Source organism: Struthio camelus, chromosome 10 (genome assembly GCF_040807025.1).
Source record: "Struthio camelus isolate bStrCam1 chromosome 10, bStrCam1.hap1, whole genome shotgun sequence".
Taxonomy (NCBI): Eukaryota; Metazoa; Chordata; class Aves; order Struthioniformes; family Struthionidae; genus Struthio; species Struthio camelus.
The window spans coordinates 8,190,139-8,214,145 of record NC_090951.1 but is presented as its reverse complement, the minus strand read 5'-3'; the positions used below and the strand labels follow the sequence as shown (position 1 = coordinate 8,214,145).

The 24,007-nt window shown below is 38.0% G+C and overlaps 1 protein-coding gene across 4 annotated transcripts in view; it reads right to left on the bottom strand.

The window, feature by feature from the left end:
* Positions 1 to 2,155: 2,155 nt before the first annotated feature.
* ADAMTS18 (ADAM metallopeptidase with thrombospondin type 1 motif 18) overlaps positions 2,156 to 24,007 on the bottom strand; it is an 82,630-nt gene continuing 60,778 nt past the window's right edge. For 2 of the 4 annotated variants that reach the window (XM_068956221.1, XM_068956223.1), the window contains 7 exons: positions 18,924 to 19,065; positions 17,264 to 17,390; positions 12,506 to 12,710; positions 10,099 to 10,290; positions 9,500 to 9,712; positions 7,913 to 8,060; positions 2,166 to 4,205 (listed from right to left, as the gene is read on the bottom strand). In XM_068956221.1, the coding sequence (XP_068812322.1) occupies positions 4,090 to 4,205; positions 7,913 to 8,060; positions 9,500 to 9,712; positions 10,099 to 10,290; positions 12,506 to 12,710; positions 17,264 to 17,390; positions 18,924 to 19,065 (1,143 nt within the window). In that variant the 3' untranslated portion in view covers positions 2,166 to 4,089. Of the gene's footprint in view, positions 4,206 to 7,912; positions 8,061 to 9,499; positions 9,713 to 10,098; positions 10,291 to 12,505; positions 12,711 to 17,263; positions 17,391 to 18,923; positions 19,066 to 24,007 lie in introns of all 4 variants that reach the window. The other 2 variants (XM_068956222.1, XM_068956224.1) reach the window with 2 other exon arrangements.

Here is a 24,007-nt window from a genome sequence, read left to right as displayed (position 1 = left end):
AATGGTTCATATTTATTGCTTTCTTCTAGCGATAGTCACTATCTTCTGTTAGGACTCAGCATTGAACACACCTCATTTTTGATTCATTCCACTTGTATCCCAGCTTCCCTGCTGCCTTTCCCCTCTACTGTCCTCTCAGACCAGTAATGCTGAACATTTGCTTTCAAAAAAGAGTCATGATAAAGTTCCTCAATATTTCACTCTTTCAATTCTTATCTGCATGGAGATTCCTTTGAAATGTTCTGCAATATCCAGACAGACAGTGAGCCATGAGCAACACTTTTTTTCTCCTAATCACTGTGATCTCACTGTTAACATGTTATTTTCCTATTGTTTCTTGTTACACACTTGGGACTGTAAGCCTTTCATGACGTGTATACAGTGTTGTACACAATGAGACCACAATCATTTGAGTAGGATTGGCCTTCTATAAGTTAAATGTTCTAAATGTTAATAATACAAGTTAAATAATAGAAGTTAAATGTTCTAAATGTTAAAATTTATTTTATTGATGCTTTTGAAATGGATTTGTTGAAAAATAAAGTATGGATGTGGATCATGTTACCATAAAACCACATGCAGCGAAATGTTCATCTGTCTCCAACGTTTCATGTCTTCTGGGCATCCAAGGTAGTTGAGTTTGATTTACACAATCAAGCCATTCATTAAATATCTGTTTGAGTTTTAGGCAGATACATCCTTTATCTAGTGATGAAATCTGACTACAGGAAACAGAGATATTCCTTTGTGAAAAGACCCCATTCTGCTTTATAAAGTCAGCCTTGCAGCAATATACTTCTTGGAAACTGCCAAGCTTTGTATACCAAATATCGTTGTGAGGGCTCAGCAAAAAAATAGTTGCAGACTTGGGATTGATCCAACCGCACAATAGCACACTTTTATGCAGTATTTCTTCTTTCAACAACCATCTCCAACACTCTGATTCACTGACAACTGTCAGTTCATTTTAATTCCAAAATTCTAGCCCAGAACACCAAGCAGTTTATAGCCTGAATTCTTGTACAGGCATATTAATTATTTAAATCACTAGTCCAGCTCATGCTCAACAGAACACTTACTGGGAGTCATTCAGGAGCAGACTAATCTATTATTTGCTACTGCTTACTAGATTATACTGGAAGTCGGAAGTACACTCAGTACTGCCTATCAGCCATACTCCATGTAGCTTGCTGTTAGGGAACCGCCTGATGGTGAATGAATGGACAAGTTGCCAGTATGTTAGAGAGCATATATACAAAATGATCCAGCGATGCGATGTAGTCCCTACCAGTCTGTACGAGGGAATGGCTTGGAAACTTCTAATCTGAGTCATTTTAAAAAAAATTAAGTATCCCTGGGCAGACTGGAGAGGTTGTAAAACATAGTGCTTGGTTGAAAGAGGCTTCTTAACTTGCAAAGCACCTTACAGATAAATACATGCAGGGGGCAGTTGTGCTGGTTCTGTGACACAGAGCTTCCCAGTGTCTTTGGAGAGACCGGTTAGTTATGTCAGTTTTGTCTTGCAGAAATGGGGGGGGGGGGGCAACTGTATTTTAGTTTTTGTGTTATTATGAAAATAAAACTGTAAGTTATGGCCATTTTGTCTTTTTGTGCCTGAAATGGACACAGCCCAAACCAGCTTAATGGTAGGGTAGTCATTCAAATGAGAAACATCTTCTGCTCTTAAAAAGCAACTACAGTATATTTATTCTGTTGAATAACCAGCAGCGCATTCCACACTTACCAGTATAATGGGACCTTCCAAAGTAGAGAAGTTTCACATGACCTTAGTACATATGCCTGGCTTGGAGCGCCTTTAAGGAATGACCTCCACCCCATTCATCCTAGTGGCTTGTTAACACTCAAATCCACTGTTGTGAGGGCTCCCCACCCATATTAACCCATTACAAAACTTGAATGGTAAGGGCATGGTTGGGCAGAGAGATCACACTTAGCTGTGGTATCTGTATTTCCATTGCCCCAAAGGCAGCCTTTTTTGTGGGCAGCCTTTGTTGCTACCACTCCACAGAATTCGGGTAGGTTCAGAGTCACAGCCATTTGACAGTTACATAGCAGAAGAAAATAGGATAGAATAATGTTTTACTTAAAGATATTATGGATATCAACCCATATGCAAATAAATGCATATACCACTTACATTACTTGATATTTACTTATAATCTCCATATTTTATTCATGAATTTTACAATTCCAAATATAATGAAACCGTTAGAGTATTTTATTACAAAGCTTATAAAATAATTAAATATTACACTTATATTTTTTGTTTTTTTTTTTACACCATAATTCATACTTTGTGACACTACCATTTTATCTTCTCAGTTGTTGCCACTTAAGTGAGCGAAGAAATATAAAGGAAAAGCTATGCATTAATAAATTAATTATTTTACATCAAATAATAATAAAAAGGACACAATTATAAAAACAAAACAAAAAAATCCTTGTAGTTTTCCTAGAAAAAGGTTATCGTTATACAATGTCCAGTATCAAGACAGAGCTTGTTAGGTTGAGATATGTTTCCAATCATCATTTCTTAGAAGTATCAGAGACTGTATGTTTTTCATTTAAATTGTTCCAAAAGGAACTGCTAATTTTAACTGACCACTGTCTGGCATTAGTGCTGAGCTGGCTAATCTTACACTGAAATAATACGTTAAAAAGCAGTAAAACTGGGCTACATTCATCAAAAGAAATTGTAGGATTTGGTGGAATTAGATAAATATGTCCCTCATAGCCACTCCCCAGAAAATTACAGTAGGACACAGCTCTGTCTCAGAATGGTTTTGGCAAATAGGTTGTTGGTTTTTTTTCAATGAAGAAACTTTTTAACTTGTACCATTTGATATCTAGTGTCACCTAACATCTTGATACTAAATGATTACAAATATCATTGTGTTTACAACATTTATTTTGTTTGCTGGTGGATTCTGAAGTGAAGTATTATGAGAATGTATAAAAATTGACTTATATTTGGTGAGAGTAAATCTTTTTTTTGAATTTTTTTCATATCACCTGTATGAATAAATAACTATTTAGACAAGTTTGTCATGAATTAATATACTGTCATATTCTTGGCATTTCCTTTGGGTAAGTGATGAATCAAAATTTGCAGAGAGATTTGAGATTAAAAAGAAGACATTCTTCAGCAACTTGGCATTCAAACAACCTACCTTCTGAGAAAAAACTACTTTAAAATATCAAGTTTAAATTTTAAAGTTATATCTAATGAGCTTAGAAAGTTGAAAACATAACTGCTGAGCTCAATAAATCTGAGTTCCTTGAGTTAGTTGAAATGTGAAATTCTATTTTGTTTGTAACACACAGAAATATTAAAAGTCCCAATGTTCTAATGCTGAATATTTCTAGGAATACATTTCAAGTTGCTAGTTAACCACCTCTGAGTTTGTACACAAAGCAGAAAGTGAATTCTTCAAAACAATAAAAGCATTAGCATGATGCAAAACTTGCTTTTCCAGCAGCAAGTATAATAGAGAAGCACCATATATCGTCATAGTGCACCTTTTACTTCTTGTGGTCACACATGTGACACTGTGTTCTCCAAACAACAGCCATTTGAATGTCTTTCCTGTAAAAGTGGTAGTAAACAGCTTCCTTACTCTGAAAGGATATTATCATAAAAAATATGAAAGGAAACACTTTTGGTAGTGCCATCTGTCATGCTGCCACGCTGTAACTTTACTCCTGGAACTCCCAATCTCCTTTGTTTTGCGTTCTTACATATTAGCCAGCCTTCCTTGCCTTAATTTCTTCCTCATAACATATGACAGTGCAAAATGACACTTTTAAAGAAAGAAGAACTGCCCCTTGAGTCTCAGTGTTCAAGTGATCCATAGTACCCTGTACTTTAGTGAGGTCAGCAAGTAAAGAAAAAACAAGAAACATTCCTTTTTCAACATTTATCCATTTACTGTACCTCAGACATTCCCTTGGAAAATATATCTCTTCTATCAGTGGTTTATGCAGCCCCATGTCCTGCCTCAAAGTAAAGTTAATTCCAGCATAATTTGGAGAGTCCTATCACCGGAGGGCTCATATAACATTTTGCTATCAGTTCTTCTTTGTGCATGATTTACAGCATTGCTTGCCATAAAATTTGTGGTTACAGACACCATGCTGGGGTACCAAATGACACCAAGTGAAGAAGTCCACACAGGAAGGAGCATCTGAAGAAGAGAAATCCAAGCAATATGTTAAGATAGTGTTTTAGCAGTTCTGCAAATCAGGTAATACTTCCACGTACTTGTATGCATTTAGTAATGTTAAAAATATTCAATTCAAAGACGAGGCACCATGAACTAGGCTTCATCAGCATTACTAGTTTTGCTTTAATTTCTTGGGTTATATTGATAAAGTTGATACAATAGAGATAATAGACCTAATATAATAATATCAGAGACTAAAGAAATCAAAGAACTGAGGGCACAACACTTTAAAGTTCAGGAAAATAGGAAAAAGTGGGGATTAAACCACTAGTGAGTGGATAAAGGAGGTCATCATCCTTGTTCTCACTGCTGATTATAAATGTTGTTCTAAAGCCAAGTACTTGCACAAATGAACCTGCTCCAGTGCCCTAGTGTGTGCCAATGTAAACACTGCGTGGAGCCTCAGACAAGTGTCAGCTTTAAGCATATGTACAGAAACCTGAATGGACCCACTCTGTACACACATGTGCACAAAATGCTTTGCTAGGTGTTTGTATTCCAGCACTTTCCAGAGGCTCTTGTTTCCCTCCATTTGACTCTACAGGGAACCGAAGAAATCTCTCTTCTAACTCAGACACTTCAGTTAGGTGTCATGAATCCGGCTTTTAGGACTCGGATATGCCATGTTGGTGAAATCTTAATCAATTCTAATGGGAAAAGAGACAGGCTGACAGTGTTTACTTCTGAAAAGCACAGCTTTTAATTACAAAAATAAATAAATCAGACTTTTCAATTAAGATTTTATTTCACTTATTTTTATGTACAGATCATTTATGCTTACAGCTCAGTAGGTTTAAAAATATTTCATAGCTGCTCCTTTCTACAGTTTTGTAGTGGATGCTTTATGTTTCTTTAAAAGAGCAAAGTGATGATTCATATGGATGATTTATAAACAAATTCACAATGTCTGAGAGAGCAGTAAGACATTTAAATGAGCTTTAGCAAAATTTATAGCTAGACTGAAATCTCCTATGAGCATGGGAAAAGATTCCATTCAGCCCTGAGAACTACTGTTTGCATGGTCAATGAAAGGAATTTACATGGAGCCACTGTTGTCTGCGTTCTCAGATCAGCCACGCTGAGACACAGAAGATAAATGCTGCCTCACACAGCACAGACAACTTCTTCGTATTCTGCAGTCCAGGAGTCATCTCAGTCTTTCTAATATGAAGTTCGTTTGATCATTCATCCCTTTGCTTTTTCAATTCCCTTTTTTAAGATGGCAAAGGTGATCTTTTGGTACCTTTATCACCCTCATAGGTAGTTGTATGAATACAAAAATCAGAAAAGAGATGCTATTTTATTCCTCATTCTTTAAAACATACTCCTCCCTGTAAATACTAATGTTATATAAAGAAAAATCTGTCCTTAAACAGTTCTCCAGAAACTAGGAGGCTCAGTACCATACTGCAGCCTTCCCACTCAACAGTGTGACATTTCTATTCTTACTTGAGTGTCAGTTAGGGTGAAACTGGTAGTTTAGCACCACGTTTAACGTTACTTGACCTACTGTCCAGCACAGATTTTGCCATGGGGAGGCCCCAAAGCAGACAGCAGATGGAAAACATGCAAAGCACAAGGGGAGGAAAGCCTGTGTTCCCATTAAGTCAGGCACAAGATTTCTTGCCATTTGAGGGTAAATTTAAAAGTTACCTATGACCTATTTTTACAAATTATATAAGCACTGAAGGGTTTATGTTAATCACTCTTTATGTCCCTTTTGAAGATTGGAGTGCAATACTAACATTGCAGAGGTATGGCCGAAAACTTTACTCTTGGGACCTAATCCAAAAGCCATTGAAATCAACAGAAAGACCCACTGACTTCAATGGATGTGGATCAGGCTGTCAGTTGCCTATTTGCATTTATTCAATTATTTTTATGCCGTTTTAATTGTGATGCATTTTAAGCCATTAGATTTGCTGGCTAGGGGTTATGGTGACCATAACTGCATCTAAGAGAGAGGGGTGGAAATGACCCAGCTTGTCTAGGGAAGTGTGTAAACTCTCCCTGAAACATTACTTTCTTGACTGTGATCACTGAACTGGAGCTGCATGGTGATAACAGAGACTGATTTGCTTCAACCTGATTCCAGCACAGCTGGTTCCCTCTCTTTTTGCGGGTTTAGACAGAAAGTTAGAGAGCAATGAAGAAATAATTGATCTCTAGAGCCTGACAACCCAGTTATAATAAAGGGGAAAGGGCTCCTGCAGATGCGAGGAGTGAGAGAAACAGGCCAAGGCCAAAATTAATAACAGACATTACTCCAGACATGAAATATGGCAGAGGGAGGCTGTGGTGAAAGAACAGTGTTTGCTATATCATGACAAAAAAGGATTCAGTACAGAAATTCTGACGTACAGCAGAACTTTTAAAGAAAGTTATTTAGCATTTTAATTATGAGGACAGTTTAATTGCTTACAAAAACAGCAACACTGTTTATCCCTTTTAGGATCACTTCATCTGTGTATTCAGTCTAGCTGAGTTTCAGCTGACTGAGAGGAGCAGTTTGGATTCAGGTCCCCAGATAAAAGTTTGATTCTATACATGTCTCGAGTTGATGCAGTAGAGTGGTCTGTTAAGATATTACTGGGTTTTACAGGGTTTCTAGGCACAGTGAATGTCTTGAATCAGTACAGATGAGAGGGGAGGCTGGCTGATTTTAAATTATAAGATCTAGGTCCAGAGCTTGACCTTTGATCCCTTTTCTCTTGCAATCCAGCCTGAGAGTTATAAATGTTAAGTTTCAGCTCCCTGTTGTAAAAATGGGAACAAGACAGTTAGTGTAAGGTTATGTATGTATATACGAAAGTTAATAATGTGTGAAGTGCTTCAGCATGCTTGGGTAACTGGCGTTATATGGGACTAACCTGGGCCTTCATGAACTTTTTTCCTCAGTTAAAAAGGAAGCACAGATTGTACCCAGCCTATAAGCAAATATATGGGAGGGCAAATGCCCTTTTTCTGTGGTGGTTCAGAGAATTCCCATTCTGCCATCCAGAGGGGCACAGAGCCTTTTGCTCTTCCAGCTCCTATAGAATTGCAAAAAACACTAAAGAAATGGAGAGGGGTGCTAGAGATATATAGGTGCGGGTAGAGCTTAATTCCATGTTCCCTGATTGTACATGTTATACACTTGATAAGGAGCAGAGAGAAGAGCAAGCACATCCTAGACAAAGCATTTTTGGACACCCAGGAAATGGGTGCAATCTGAACCTTGAGTGGACTTCAAAACACTAAAAATAAACGGCATGTTCTCATTGCTCACTTCAAAAGTCACTATTTTTAATCATTTATCAGTACCAGGATAGGATGTTTCGATGTGATTCAACAAGATAGTCTAAAGATATAGGTCAGATGCAGGTGAAACCCAGAAGGCAAAACTTCCTTTAACATACCCTTTTTCTTTTTTTTTGCACATAACGCTGTTTTTAAAATCTTCTCCTGCCTGTCTGTCTCAGTTATACTCTCATGCATGCTTTAAGAGGGTTCACTTTGAGAACAGAGATGCTTTAGTAGCAGTAACAGTAAAGCTAGAAAGTTTGGGGAAGATTCGGGTGGCATGCCAAATATTAATCTCCAGTGGGTGCAACTGAAAAAAGTGATTTTTGCTGGATACAGAATTCTGAGTAACGAACCCTCCTGCAGCATGTAGAGCTGGATTTTACCTCTTTTGACAGGGGCTGGGCAGAAGTTTGTATTGCAGGCTCTCAGGATTGCTGGTTTTTGATGGGGCAAGCACCCGGAAGCTGGTCTCCCTTGGCGCAGGCACTGTACACTCCGGGTTTGCACTCCCCCGCCACACGTTACTGTACACTGCCGAGAGAAGAAAATGAAAAGCTGTGATTCATTATAGAGATTCTCTCAGAGCTCACAAAATCCAAAGGAGAAACGTTCAAGGGCTTTGGATGAGACTTTCAAAGAAAGGGAGGTCAGGATCAGATGTGCTGATGCTCAGCAATCCCCATGAGGACCAGCTTTTCAAAGATCTGTGCATCTGTTCCCCATGTTGAACTCTTCAGAAAGCTTGGTTATTTAAGGACTCCGCTGAAAATATGGTTCCTTACTCTGATACCTAGACATGAACTGAACATTTTAGAAAACCTATTCCCGATTGTCTGCATTAATTTCTTTTGAACTCAGAGCCTCTGGGCCAAATCTTGCTGTCTGAACAGAGATAAAACTCCTGTGAGAAGCATAATAATGACAGTATCTGGGGAAAAACACTATGCATTTACAGGAAGATCTATGAAGTATTTTAAAATGAATAAGCCTTTTACTTGTATGCGTTTCATGAAAAGTTATCTTTAAGATAAATGTGATCATTTTCATCTGATTACAATTGTCAGGCATACATTGTTTCATGTAAATGTTACTAAATGAGTGTGTGTCTCATTGATATGTGACTCATAAAGTAGACAAGTTCCAGAAATACAGAAGCTTGTTTGCAAGAATGTAGAAACAAATACAGACTGATCCCATAATTAATCATAGTATTTAGGGAATTCCAGGCAATCTGTGCAGATGCTCAAATATACTGTGTATATAGATATGTAATAGTTCAACTACAGTGCAGTTTGAAGAAGTCTGAGAAGGAAGAGTTGGGAAATGAACATGGAATGTAGTGCCTCTGAAGCACAAATAACATTTATAGGTGACATTCTTCAGTTTCAGGACAAAGAAATGGACTGTACCAAAATGCCTGATGAATATGGGCCAGCTGCATCATGCTTCAATGTCTGAGTGGTGTGACCTTCCTTAGGGAATGGCTATGTGCAGGAGACACCTGTGGACTGTTATCCTTGCGGATATCTCCTCAGTACAATCAGACATTTGATTGCAGCACATTTAGATAGACTGGAGCTAGCTTTAATCTAGGTAGCTCGGACTCATGTGGCCCTAAAGTCACAGCAGCTTCAGTTTATGCCACTCCAGCTGTTTATGCCAAACCAGCTAGTGTCCATTCTTTGGCATATCATACATAGCTCCTCTAGGTTTGGTGCTCTCCAAGACCAAAACTGCAACCCCACCTTCTCATTATGGTGAATAGACTTGTCTGAGAGTCAACAGTCCCATTGCAGTTGTTTCGTTCTTCAGCGCTCTGTAATGAGAAGCACTAGGGGATGCTGTTTGAATGACTGTGTAGAAGAAACTTGCACCTTTTATAAACTCCTCAAGTCAAGATACGCAATTACTGCTGGCGATAGTGTCAGTCAGGGCAAGGAGGTAGAGGCAAGAAAGTTCCTCATTCCTACCTGCTGCCAGGGTGAGGAATACCAGCCAGACACCATGTTATACAATGTGTGCGATGGACAGGGCCCATTGTTGCAAGCTTCTTCCAGGTCTATATTTGGTTTTTTGATGTTTCTACATCTTCTCTGAGGAAAGGTGATCAATTTCCCTTGGATGCTTTTCTCACCACATTTCAGTTCTCGCTTTTGCACACCTGGGCCACAGGAGGCTGAGCACTGCAAAAACAACGTACGCCCTTGAAATGTATGGAAATACATTCAGGTAAATGAGAATGTGCTTTGTTCACGACAACCCGAATTATGAGAAATTACAAAAGCATTATACAACTGAAAACACAAAGACCATGTTCCAGCCCATAATTTGTAAAATGAAATACAGATCCAAGCCAGCGGAAGCCAGAAAAACAAAGACATCAGGGTACATCTAACTACATCTTGATGTATAGACCTATGTTTTTTATAGGGGCTTGCCTAAAACATCTGATTTTCAAACGAAGCTCAACTTTTTTTTGTTCCATGTGGTTTGTGCATGACCCTGAGTCAATGTTCTCAAACAAGACTAGCAAAGGAACAGAGCCAACCATGTAACTGCACCATTTTACCTCACTCCAGGAAGAAACCACCCACTGGAGCCGGTCATTTTTGGGGCATCGTCCTAGCACGCAGGTCTGCTGGGATTCAGGTTTCTGGGCTCTGCTGCACATACTCTCAGGCAAGATTTTCTGCTTAAGAGGACTGGTACTTTTGCAGTAGACATCCCGTTTCTTAATACCTCTCCCACAAGTCTTGGAGCACTGTGATGGAAAAAAATATTCATTTGAGCTATAGGGAAGGAAAATTGGCATTATTTGTATTTTACAGCAGAGCATAGAAAACAAAGTTAATGTGCTATGTAGCTGCTATTATAATACAAGTAAACCTGAAATTCTATTGGTAAATATGGAATAAAATAACATTTATATGCCACTTTTCAAACATTGTTCTAAGTGCTTTCTTTATGTAGACTCTGAACTTTTACAGCCAACACGTAGGACACATAAGTAACGTCTTTCTTCGGTAGATGAGGGAAGCTGGAGTTGTGAGCAAAATGCTTTTTTCCCTGGACAGCATACTTGAAAGCTGGTCCTAACCTCCCATCTTAAAAATTTCTCACAACAAGATGTTCTGAGCTATTTGTTATTTTTCTTCACCTTGGCCTAGAGGAAAGAGATAGAGGCAGAGAAAACTGCCCAGGGAAGCTATACATGACTCCTTCACCAAATGAATCCCACTACAAGACAGACTTTGATACAGACAACAGTTAAGATGTTTGACCAAAGATATGTTAATTGCCGAGGTTACAGCTGAAGCTTAGGACAAGTCACCAGTGAATAAATAGGCATTGTCGAACTTTGTTTCATTTTAAAACACATTCTATATTTGTCATTGCCTTAGCAAGCAACGAAATGCATTAATGAGTCATTTCTGGTGAAACAGGGAAATGAACGGCCCTGCGAAAATGCTGCTGGCTTTTTACCTTGTTGTACCCTCTTTCAATTGTTCTTTTTAATAATAATTAATAGGCACGTTGCAACGCGGAATCCTATGTCAGCACTATACATATTAAACTATAAGTAAGTGTTTTAAAGAGGTTTCATGAAAGCAGAGTTGTACTAGGGATGCAACAGAAATATCTGCTTGCTGAAAATCTATGATTTATAATCTTTCCCCTAAACAAACAAAAAAAAACCTTTACAGTTAAAAAAAAATGATTTGTGAAGAGAGACTGGGTATGTATTTTGCATTTTTTTTCTTTTAACTCCTTTGAGTCTTTGATATAGCAGCTATCAGCTGAAATCTTAAAAGCTCTGCTAAATTGTTCAGTAGGCCTGTCACTGCATTTCGGCCAGACTTGGGGACCTACTTTCATAGGCCTCCTTTGAAAAGCCCAACTTGAGGCACCTATCTCCTAAAGAGGAGGAAAATGCATATTTAGTGTTGTAAAGGCAGGTCTGAAAGTATGAATATGTTTGAAGACTGTGTTCTTCCCTTTTAAATATCTAACCATCTCTGTTTTTTTATAATCTCATTCCATGGTAAGAACTCCTTCACATACACTGAAGAAACAAATCCTTTTTGAGTATTACAATTCTGTTATGATGGACTATTGAGTAGTTGCTTGTCTGTACATGGCAGGGTACTCCCCTCAAGAGGCAGTCTGCACTTCTCAGTTGGGAATGCTTTAGTCAAGCTCTTCTTGAACACTTAAAGAGAGTAACTACCAAAAAGTGTGCACAGAAGTAATAGATTTTGCAGTGCATTTAAATCCACCTTGAATGTCATTAAATGAAGATGGAAAAAATCAAAAATTATGTAGCTCCTTTTGATATACTCAGATATACTGACTGTCAGGCCTTTCATATGCTTGTGAAGGAGGGTGCATACCTGCAGGAGCATGCAGGAATCTGCCTAGAGGCCCACTGCTTCTGCCTTACGCGCCTCATGGCAATTACCTGCAGCCCTATTCTACTTCTAGGAGAATAGTTACACTCTTAACAAAGGCAAAAATACAAAAGTGATTATTGTACATGTAAATCATAACTTTATCAGCCCATAATTCAAAAATGTGTGTACATTAATACGCAAATTAACCCCAAACGAGTCTTCATTCCTTGACTGCCTATCATCTCTAAGCAAAGTTAATATTGCTGTGCCAATTAATCTCAGGGAGGGATTCATGGCTTTAAAGAATCCATAGAACCTTAAGTTATGAAACCAGCAAAAAATTATCAGTCTGTTTGTATGTACCAAAAAGGAACGGATGCTTCCACTTCTGGCAAGCCCTGCTGTCTGATCACATATAAAGGCTAGTTAAAATATATACATCGTTTACATATTATTTTCATGAACAGAGCCACTTGCAAAGTATTAGCCCTCACAAAGTTTGTACTGTTCCCTCTCTTTTAGCAAAATTTTGGCAATATTTTCATTATGCTAGCAAAAGGGAAAGTAAGTTTTTCTCCACATTACCTGAGACCACAGTCCAGGGCTCCATTCAGGTGGGCAGTCTTGATTATTGCACATCTGCACTTGTGTAGGGGTGCTGACAGGACACAGGGAATGGGCTACCACCTCCTCTCTTTGGAAAGCCTTTTTCTGGACACACTGAATGAGACGACTTTGCTGCCCTCCTCCACAAGATTTGCTGCACACGCTCCATTCTCCTGCCGACCAGCTTAAAGGAGAAAATATACATTAGAAACTAGGAATCCAATTAATTTCATAAAATCAGTGCATGTGAGCCACCTATCAAATGTGAATTATTAAGTGATTCTGCTTAGTTAGCTCTACTGATGCACTGATAGCTTTTCAAGCAATCAGAAAGCCTGAGTTACATAGTCTATCTTCAAAGCATAGATCGTTTTAGTAGGGATGAAGTATAAATCATACAAATGGCAAAACTACTATCACTTATTTATGGTTCTCATCTACCAGAACAAACTTGTCTATGAATCTGACTTGGAATTTGGCATTCCATGCGGATCAAGAGTGATACTGCCCCTGAGTGTGGTAGAATACCTAGAAAATCTAAGGATCTGGATAACAAATCACCATTCCTTCCTAACCATGTCTGTGTTTTTAATTGAAAACACGAGCTCTAAAACAGGAGAAGAAAACATCTTTAACGATATGATAGGATGATCTGTTCTGTCACTTTAGTTGCTGAAGAGACATCCAAATGAGCTCATTCACCAGAGGAAGAAATCAGATAGATATATAGAGAAGGAGATGATCAGAGTTCTGTAAACAGAGGAGATTGGGTTATTGTGACGTTCTGTCCTTTGTTACATTTTTATCTTGTTACAGTTTCTCTCAGAAGGAGGAGAAGAGGGATTCACCTATGAAGATGCTAAGGAAAAAGCCGGCAGGGCAGGCAAAGAATAGGGTCCGTTTACTCAGTATGTACCACCGAATGCATTTGTACAGAGAAACATTTGTATATGACTCGAAATGTCAGCATAGTGCTGTCCAGTGATATTTATGTCATGCCTTAGCCTTCTTCTCTTTACAAAAAAGGAATTAGGTTGCTAAAATCAGCAGCCCTGTCATTAGTGTTTGCAGGATTTAAACGTCTTCAGACAAATATATTTGGCAGTCAGATGATGCAGAATCTAAAAAAAAAACAATATGAATTTAACTAGCCAAAAGCTATTGGGCAAATCTGTACTTGAGTCACAGGCAAGTTTCAGTCGTGCATGATCATCACTAAAAGTACCTGAAGGCTGAAGAATTATTGCCAATTGCTTAGGCTAAGTTCAGTTTGGAAACCTTAAAAGCTGCTCAGTATTGGTATTATTGAAGCACTGGGTGTGTCCCCAACCTGTGTGTAAGGCTGTGCAAACATACAGCAAAGTGTCTTTGCCCTCACAGGCTTATAATGTAAGTGTAAGACCATAAATAACAACTGGATAGGAAAATAGAAGTGAAGAAAGCAAAGGAAATTATAAATGACTAAATGATTACTCAAGATAAGAACTCTTATTCAAATACCCAGCACTGAATTTAAGGTCAGAATTTTAAAATAGTAGTTTTATGAACTTTTCATAATTTATATCACAGAAAAGGTTCTTGTCCCAAATCCAACTGCTTGGCCTATCCTACATAGTGCTTTTTTCACAGCATAAGCCCTGTGACAACTGGAATAGCTGCCTATATAGAATTTTAATGACAGAAAAGGCTTTTTTCTTCTCACTGTGTGAGAGATGAAAAGCATCCCATTTGCCTGTTTTTTCACATCTGTCTGAAATCAAACCTAATTTTAATTTGTAAAGATGTATAAAAAAGCCTATCTTGGAAGAACTCCTTTGGGAAAAAAGAAAACTTGACTCACAATCTAGTAACTCCAGTACCTGCCAAAAGTGCTGGGGAAATATAAAGGACCCTAACTAGGACAAAGAAATGTTAGCGTGAAAAAGATCAGTAGTTATGTAATTCCAGAATACTTCAGAAGTTCTCTTTTTGTCTGATTTGTAAATATTTGGAATATTGCAATACAAACTTCTGGAAAGAAGGTATAGTCTTAATCTGTGCTACCATTTACAATTACTTTGCCGTGATGTTTCTGATGACTGTGATTGGTAGAGTAACCGAAAGTGAGCATTTAAGAGTTTACTCACCATAACTATAAAAAAAGTCTCCCTCTTCACAGAGGAGTGACCAATAAACCTGCTTCAATGTCCTCTAGTAAACTGCCATTTTCCAAGATTATCTGGGCTGTGATCCAACAGTATCTTTCATTAGCTCAAATAACTAAATAATTATGACCAGATTTGGCAGCTCCGAAATCCAACAATAACAGCGCACAGTTCTGGTGCCTTTCTATGTTCTTACTGTTAGGATAGTAACTTTGTTGCTCCTCAGATTAATAAGTCTTTGTTCTTATGCAGTAATTATTCCAGACTTTACAAGTCTGGAGTTTTCTCTTTTATGTCACAAGACTGACACACTTGTATCTCCATCTACTAGTCACCTCCTTCCCCTGCCTGTTATGCCTACCACATTTGTTTCTTCTTTATTTGCTGGTTATTAAGCATGCTTTGTTTCCCCCATGGTATTTATTAATACTAATTCTTTTGATGTTTGGCAGTCACAGTTTTACGGGGGACACTGCATGCCATAAGTTTCTGGCAGATTCCTCAGCAGAGATAATCTGGTTTAGTTCCATTCGGTTCAATGGCAATCTGTTGATTTATGACATAGTCCCACATGTAGATCCTTTATACATTTAATATATTTTTAGGATTTAAAAAATAATTAATTAGTGACTTGAATCCTTTCTCTGCAGTTTTGGGGCACTGGGATTTTTGTGGTTTTTCTTTTTGTACTTTTTCAGGGTTCAAGTCATTAATTGTACTGTAAAGTACAAGACTATTAGAGCAATTCAGCATAAAAACATTACATTGCATGTCCAAACGGATATTCAGCGTTTCCAGTGATACATATATGTCAGTGGATCTTCAAAATATATGGGGACCTCCAGTTAATAGAAATGGAGATTTTGTGTGTGGTCTAAACGGACCAAATGAAAATGAAGATCATGTTTGTGAAACTTTATACCAACACAACTCCACATAAAATGAAGGTGAGCTCAAACAGCTTCAAAGGTCTCCCGGAAACATCACAGAAACTACATTTCTGTCTACATGATATTGAGTCCACTGGATAAAAATACTTCTGGCAGAAGATAAGTCATATACAAACAGATTGTGTTTGGCTACAAAGATTACTTAAAATTAGTATTCAGAAAATCATGTGGGTAAAAGCAATCTAAAGAAACTGCTGAGGCAGGACCATGGAGTTCTCATGTGACATGCTGCCATTATTTAAACCTTATCTCTATCCTTTTGTGGTCATACTGTATAATTTGCCATTTGGATTTTGTGTTCTCTGCTGTAATCTTTAAATTTTGCAGGAAATTCCAAACTATTACTGGACCATTTTTGAGTATGTTAAACATATTGCAAACTATGGATTTTTAAGAAAAAACAAAGCCACTACACAGCATATACGTCTTTTCATTTTACCCCATCATCCTTTCCTGGATTGGGAGAGAGAAGAAAAGCCTATTAAACTATTAAATGTGCTATTTCTATGCAAGTATGGGAGTGGATTTGGCCAATTGTTTTTACCACCTATTAGTATTATCACTGCAGAGTAAAAACAGAAGCTGATAACAGGACAAGAGCTTTCCTCCATTTCTTCTGCCTTCTGCTGCAGTGCACCACTGCTGCATCTTCAGCTATCTTCACTTCAATTTCTCATCAAACCACTCAATTCTTCCACATATCTCTTAAGAAAATCTCCTGCTCCAGAAGTCAAATATCTTGGCCAACATAATATAGCTTTAATGTAAAATTAAAATGATGCTAAGGTTGCAAAGTCAGGCATGTAAAACTGAAAAAAACCAGCAGAAGAAAGACTGCCTATGTATTCTTAAATCTATCCATTTATATTCTAAGCCACGTGCTATTGTGCTTAATTATATGAACACATAACATTTTTTTTCCAAAGGACCCCTACCACAGCTACTATAAATCAGTGTGACTCCCTTGTTTTTAAAGGAGCGCTATTGATTTATGCCAGCTGGCTTCTAAATACTTATCTATATGTCATTGTCTTCCTTCGCATCTCACCTTTCTTATGTCTTCTAGACAATAAGATTGTTAACATAGGAAATGTCTCCATATTTATTTTTGTGGGCACTAGGAGCATTGCTGACAATTTATTTGGCTTAGATAATCCTCTTACCGGTATCGTAATACTCTATGGTACATTTTGTCCAAAAATCAATAATTACACTTCACAAGATTCTTTTAACTTAATCTAATATGTGGAATCTGAGTCACAGGGCCATGCTTCCACATGGGGAGTAGCACTTTACTCAGGAAATGGTCTTATTGATTCAAGGTGAGTAAAGGTGGCAGAACAGGCCTCTAAGTAACTTAGATTTACTCAGTGTCACATAGCTAACCCCAGCATGGTGACAGAGCTGCAAGCAATCCTCAGGAGGTCTTGCTTAGCAACGTTAGAAACACTGCCTCTACTATTATCATTGGGCAAAAGCCTACACAAGTAACATTTTACAACAATTACTGTTTTAAGTTACAGAATAAAAGTGGGTTCATCTAGCAGGCTATACAATTCTGTGTGCCTATCAGGGAGGACTTCTTTCCTGGCAAAGTCAGACATAAGGCACAGGGAAAAGGTACAAAAATAAAGAGCACTTACTATGCTGGGCAGGGATTAGTATTGCATAGTTTTGTTTCAGTTAAAGGCTTCATCCTTGGGCCACAAAAAGAGGAATTAACTTGCGTACGATGATCTTCTAAACAAATTGCTTTTGCTGTAATGTGTCCTAGGGAAGTAACAGAAAGAAATACAGTAAAATAAATGATTACCCAAAATGCAGGAGAAAATGTAGTAGGGAAGAATTTTAACCGAACAAGTCAAAGCTCATCCTTGGCACAATTCCACTGACTAGAACTAAATAAAATAGGATTTAATTTGGCAACATGTTTTTAGCACTAAATTTCTTCTCTGCAACTCAGGTACTATTGAAGTCACATGAAAAATTTTAGTTATAAACAACATATTTGGAGAATCTTTCCCCAGCAGAAATTAGTAATACTTCAAATCCTAATTTCCTGCAGAAACAAGCAGTACTTTTTTAGAGCTGTCTTCATGGGTTTGCAGAAACATTTTGCAATTCTTTCCCTGTGTCTTTATGGACTTCAGAATTCTGGAAGCTCCTGTACCTCATGTCTGTCTAGTTTCAGCAGCAGGACAGATTAGAGAAGGCTACAAATGCCTTAAGAGATTAAGTGATTTTTATATATTTATCCTTTAATTGAGATGGGTCATTTACTTCACACATGGTTCACTGGGCACAGCAAGTGAAATCTGGAACACCTTTGTTTCCATTGTCTTTATATGTATGCTGTAACGTTCATTTGTTTTAAAGGGGAGCAAGAAAAATACAGTTGTCATATTTTATACCTACAGTACTCCTGTGGCACGTGTTCCCACAGGTAGTCTACTGATATGCTAGGAAGCCTGACAACATACCAGCAAGCTATTCCTAAATGTCACCTGGATTTTTTTTGCCAATACAGGAGCATAGCCTAGCATTTCCTTCATCATCCAGTCCAATTCTTTGCTCTTAAAGACAACTGCATCATATACTCTTGTTTATATGACTCAGCTCCAATTGAAAAGCCATTAAATTTTTAATTCTCAATTCTTTTTGTAAGACTTCCCACATGCCAGTTTTCTGCTTTCATTAAATCTTAGAATTACTCTCAGTGATAGAACATTCAGGATTTAGAAAAATAAATACATGATGTGAACAGAGCAAATACCCAGAAGAATATGGTAATAAGAAATCTTTAGCTTATATAGAATTTTAGAGTTTGACCTGGCTGAACTCAAATATTTGTAATTAAACAACGAGATGATCAGGGTGGAACTGTCAGTAAAGGTCTCAATAATATTTTGGTCTTCAATTATTCTCTATTAGAGAGGTATATTTTACCTCTTATTATTAGTTATCTTTCTATGTTCCCAAATTACTACTACATCAAAACACATATTAAATTCCCACATCACTTCAGCAGCAAGATATTATATGGCTACAACTGACCTGAAGAAGAAAGACTGAGGCACCTTATCTGACATGAATTGAGATGAGGATGAGATTTTTGCACTATAAAGAAAGTGTGAAGGTACTTCACCTATGTAATTCGTTGTCACATAAAAAAGAAGGACCAGGCATTTAGTGTAATCCCCTTTATCTACTGATACAGACTCTTGTAAAATTTAAAGGTGCTGAAATGTTTGAGATGTCTTACAAGTGAAAAAGGGGAGGAATGGAAACTGGAAAGTTACCTACCCCCGCCACAGGTAGCTGAGCACGCTGACTGCACCGTCACCCAAGAGTGGCTATGTCTTTTGACAGCTGTCTTGTTCTCATTGCTGATTTTGGAAAATGTATATTCCCAAGCAATCCCAGGATTTTTGCCTTGTAACAGGATCTAGAGAGGGGTATTTGGGTTTTGTTTAGAAAGGGGGTGGGGGGGAAAAAAGTTCTGTGATTCTGAAGGAAGCTGAACACCACATAATACATACATAATATAGCTATACACATCATGTTTCTGAAAGAATTTTCAGGGCACCTAATTCTTTGTTAAACTAAAACCACAAAGGTAATTCCTAAACAGCAAAGTTTTTGCAAGGACCAGCACCTGCAGAGTATATAACAGAAGAGTGCAGAAATACAGGATTCAGTACAACACTCCTTTAAGTCAGAAGAAATTTGACTGGATTGGTGGAGTAGAAATGCCTTCAGCTGGTGTGAACTATCCTCCAAAGACTTATCACAGCGCAGTGTATGTCACTGTCCATGCCCCTCATGGTCAGTGCTGCATCCTGGAACAGCCCTGGACAAGTGGATCCCACCCTTCGGGGGCTCACTTGCAGGTAGTGGAGTTTGCTTGTGGCAGTGGTGAGGACGGAGTAAGGATTTGGTGCTGGGAGAAATTTTCTTTCTCGTACTAAGCAAAGACTAGTGTAGCTGAGCCACTCACAACACCTTCTACGCTTTCAGAAGCGTTTGCCCATTCGAATAAACAAGACTAAAATGCTTTGCTGCAAGGAGTTTGAGGAAAGCAGTAGTCTAGCTGTGTGAGGAGGGGGAAGAGATGTAGTTAGAGGTGGCTTCCTGAGGCTAAGGGCGAAACACAGAATTTTCTTCTTGTAAATAAAAAGTGTTCCTGTAAATGTCTTGCAACAGGGAACTCACAACAAATGCAGATGGATGATAAAATTTTCTTCGAAAGACCTTCAGCTGGTGTTTTTGTCATGATTATTGAAACTGATAAAGCTGTCGAAAGTTATTCGAGGAAAGGACCTGTCCCTTACAATGGGAAAGGGACTGGAAAAATCTTTTATTTCTGATTTTAGCAGGATGTTGCCCATAATAGAAATCTTACAGAAAGTGTGATTACTGGCTGCAGTACCAATCTTTGTCCCCTAACTCAGGGACCCTAGCTCTTGGAGGTGTTTCCCAGTGTCTGCTCCACAATTTAACATTTTAGTGGTAAACTGTATTGCAGCTTTCATGTAAACAACTTTCTACAGTTCACTGTATTCATTCCACCAAAGTCTGAATTAAAATCAATGCAAGATGTATGACCATCTGACACATATCTAAATTTGGGGAAATTTTTCATTTTAACAACATTTATTTTAGAAAGTATTTTTGGCAGCTAAGTACATTTATATTCATGCTTTTCTAGAGTACAAGACTTTACAATTATAGAGCTCTGTTAAGTTTTATTTCTTCACCCATATGGGTCTGGTCATACTAACACAAAGAGCAGGTGCAGTTAAGCTCACTTCCTAAACATGCTTTTTGATAAGCACTAGCATTTCAAGTATGATTCCACTCTATGTTAAGGGTTACCATTCAAGATACTAATAAAGTATGGCAGACAGTATGAATTAATGTCACATGATATCTAACCTGAGTGGTTAAGCACATCCATGTAGGTAGAATTGACCACTGTATAGACAGGTTTCAAAAAACATCGACAAACTTACATTTATATGTCTTTTACGATCAAGAAGTTTAATAACATTTTAATATGTGGCCAAGTGTTTTAAAGTATTCAAAAAATGCACATATTGGAAAAGAGAAATTACCCATGACAGTGAAAATTTAGACCTAATTTACATGAACTCCAGCTCAATAATGTTGAACACGTGAAGGATCTGGACTGCACACTGTTTACTTTTCAAGAAGAAAGAAAAACGGATGCTATATATTCCATTCTTAGCCAAATATTTTATTTCAGTCAGTGACTCTTGATAATGAGCCAAACTGAGACTATAGGAATTTAGAAGTGTAAAACGCAAAATACATTCAAAAGAAAAGGAGAGTATGTGCCTTCTCATGGAAAGATTCAGATTAGAAAACCTCCTAAGCATAGGTAAATCGAAGTATTTCATGGGAAACTTTTCATCTCCCCCACTCCCATGCTTGATTTATGAACACCTTAAAATACCTGTCCCTATTTCTAGTGAATATTCTTGGTAGAAATAATGTTACTCTGTCTGCTTTATGGAAGAGTCATATAAGTAGATCGCACCAATTTTACAAGAACAGGATTAAAGTCAAGCACTTTGCAATTAGAAAACATTGGAATTGAGACTGCTGTTCAACTTCAAGCTGCCCTGCACAAACGCACTCTGAATCTTTGGATCACATTATATCCAGAAAGCCTCTACCATGTTCTGTGCTCACAGCACATGGTGCTCACTAACAAGCATATTACAGAGTTTCCCGTAGTTTGTTTTATGTTCATTCTTTGATATGCAGTGTCATGCCTTATTTGTTATGCTCTGTTCAAATGCTTAATTTTTTCAGGGCTTTCTTTTTCCCTTGGCCATTAATCGCTATGTGATGCAAGTGCTTTGTAAGATTTAACAGCTCCTTCAGGTAAAAGGAAGATGCCTCTTCCATATGAATTTTTATTTTAAGGAGGCAGTACAACTATGTATTGATCCTTTGTCCTCCTACACTCGGGGATTTATACAAGCAGTGCTGCAGTCTCTGTCACTGGCCACACCTGGGCAGATTCTTAAAGTGATGGCTAAAAGTCCAACTCTGTTACAGCAGCTGCTCCACAATCACTTTGATTCTTGAACTTAAAAGATCATTGGTATTAGCATTTTCAGAAAAAAAAGGCTGCAAGATTTTATTTTAAAACAAGTAACAATACGTGTTCGCTCTTGTGTCCTTTAAGACAAACATCTAATGTGTGAAGTTTCGGAACACATGCTTGAGTAAAAACGGTGTGTGTCAACCCTAGTAAGTACTGAGCCCTGAAAAACCATTCTTTAAGAAACTAGCACCTTTTCTGTTTCTTCTTTTAGAACAGACTTCAAAATGCTTGACTTGTCTTTTATCACTGGAAGGTCCTAGAAGTCCAAGGTATTAGCACAGATCTCAGTGTCCGAGGCAGCCAGAAAACTGTACCTCAAACTATTATTAGTAAGAAGAACATCATATGTTCATTCAATCATTAGAAAAAGCTATAGTTAGTCCATTTTCAGTGAACATGTTTTGTTGACCAACTGCTGCCTTGTGAAGTGGTAACTGAGTTATGAAGGTTTTACTTTCCCTTTTGTGAAACTGCTTAACCTTTTCCAAACTTCTCAGAGCAGAAAAGGTGCCAGTGACACACAGTGATGACAGGACTAGGACAGTATCCTTTGATATTCCACCACACCAACAAAAGTAGGACCCTGATAATAATTGCAGCCTTTGGGCACTGATTGTTACATTTTATTTATTCATTTGCTTTTACATGCTCAATGCTTTTTTTCCCTCTGCTTTATCTTAATGAGAAACCTTGTTCTACCTTGGTGCTATGGCTTTAGGAAAAAGAATTCATTTAATACATGAAAGGAGGCTGATTTAGTGACCAGAGCTGGGTAAACAGGGAACAAGCCTGAACCACAAGAAATGTATAATTTTAAAGACATCCCAGATCTAAGATATGTGGCCTTTGAAGAGATACATATGTTGAAATTAAGCAACATACCTTGGAAATATATTTTTAGTGTGATTATGTTGATCTTAACCAATTGTCAAAGGTCAATGAAATAAAACAAGAATAAGGCATGAAATCAAGTGTCAGCGTAGCTCCTGTGCTTTCAGTGTTATTATCTGGGTGTCACTCTTCCTCAGCGCACTTTATTCACAGTAATGGGTGGCATAAAGCCACTCTTCAGAAAAGAGAATATTTATTGGGCCTATCCAAATACAGAGAAGTAAACAAGTTTGAAGAGTAACTTTGTATTCTTCTTGTGATGGAAAAGGTCTGGCTAATGTATGAATGGTCAAAGTCAGAAAAGCTCTCTCTTTCACGGTCCTCTGAGGATGCACGTTCTCCCATTTCAGTACATGCTCTGTCTTCCTTCAAGTACTGAGGCTGAAATCCTGTCTGGCCTTTTAGTAAGTCAGGTAGCAAAGAGGAGGATGTTTATTCCCACTGTCTATACCTCAGGACCATGTGTCAGGGTCAGCCCTTGTCTCTGGATTCTGAGAACTGTCATAAAACTGCTAGATCAGTGGCCAAAATAGTCTTCGGAAATAACAGTCCGAAGTGCTCTTTACTCTGTAATAATAGAGGCAAGAAACAAACAAATGCACCTGAGCAACAGGATTGGGAACCCAAAAGAGGGAGGATGAGAAGAAATAAGGCAATCAGTTTTATTCCTGTTAGAGCAATATTCTCTTGGTGCTTCAACACAGGAGAAGGAAAGAGCGCAAATGATCACTCACAAGTTTGAACAAGACATGTTAGTATCTATCGCTTCAGAGAACAACCACACAATGACCTAAGAAACCAGCAACCTCCAACTGAGTGAGTGCCTGTGGGGTAAATCCTGCTCACCACGCCAGCTGGCCCATCCACGTTTTTAAAACGTTGGGCTGCATCCCCTTCTTGTGCACTGGACAGTAGACACAATTAAGACAGACAAAGTCTATCACTTCCCCTCTTGTTCCTAGGCAGCAGACAAAGCTAGAGCCCCTTCCCACCCATTAGATCACAAGAGGGAATGTTCAGAAAGCAAGAGCTGTATTGTACTTATGTCTCCTATCTCCTGTATCATCCCATTTCAGCTAAGTCAGGGAAAGTATTGGTGACCAAATATTGCAGGGTACAAAAGCATATAATTTAAAGTCCCTTGCACTCAGCTGAAAAATGTTATACAATGTATAGTGTTCAACCAAGTTTTCATCAAGAATGCAATACTATTGCAAAGTTGCAATTTTGCCAAAGTAATGAGCATATAAAAAGTTTTCTATCATACTTTCAAACATTCGTTATAAAGCCCTTCCTTAACAACCTAATAACTGAAGTCTGCATATACAGCCAAGTTATCAGACCCACAAATTTGGAAAGA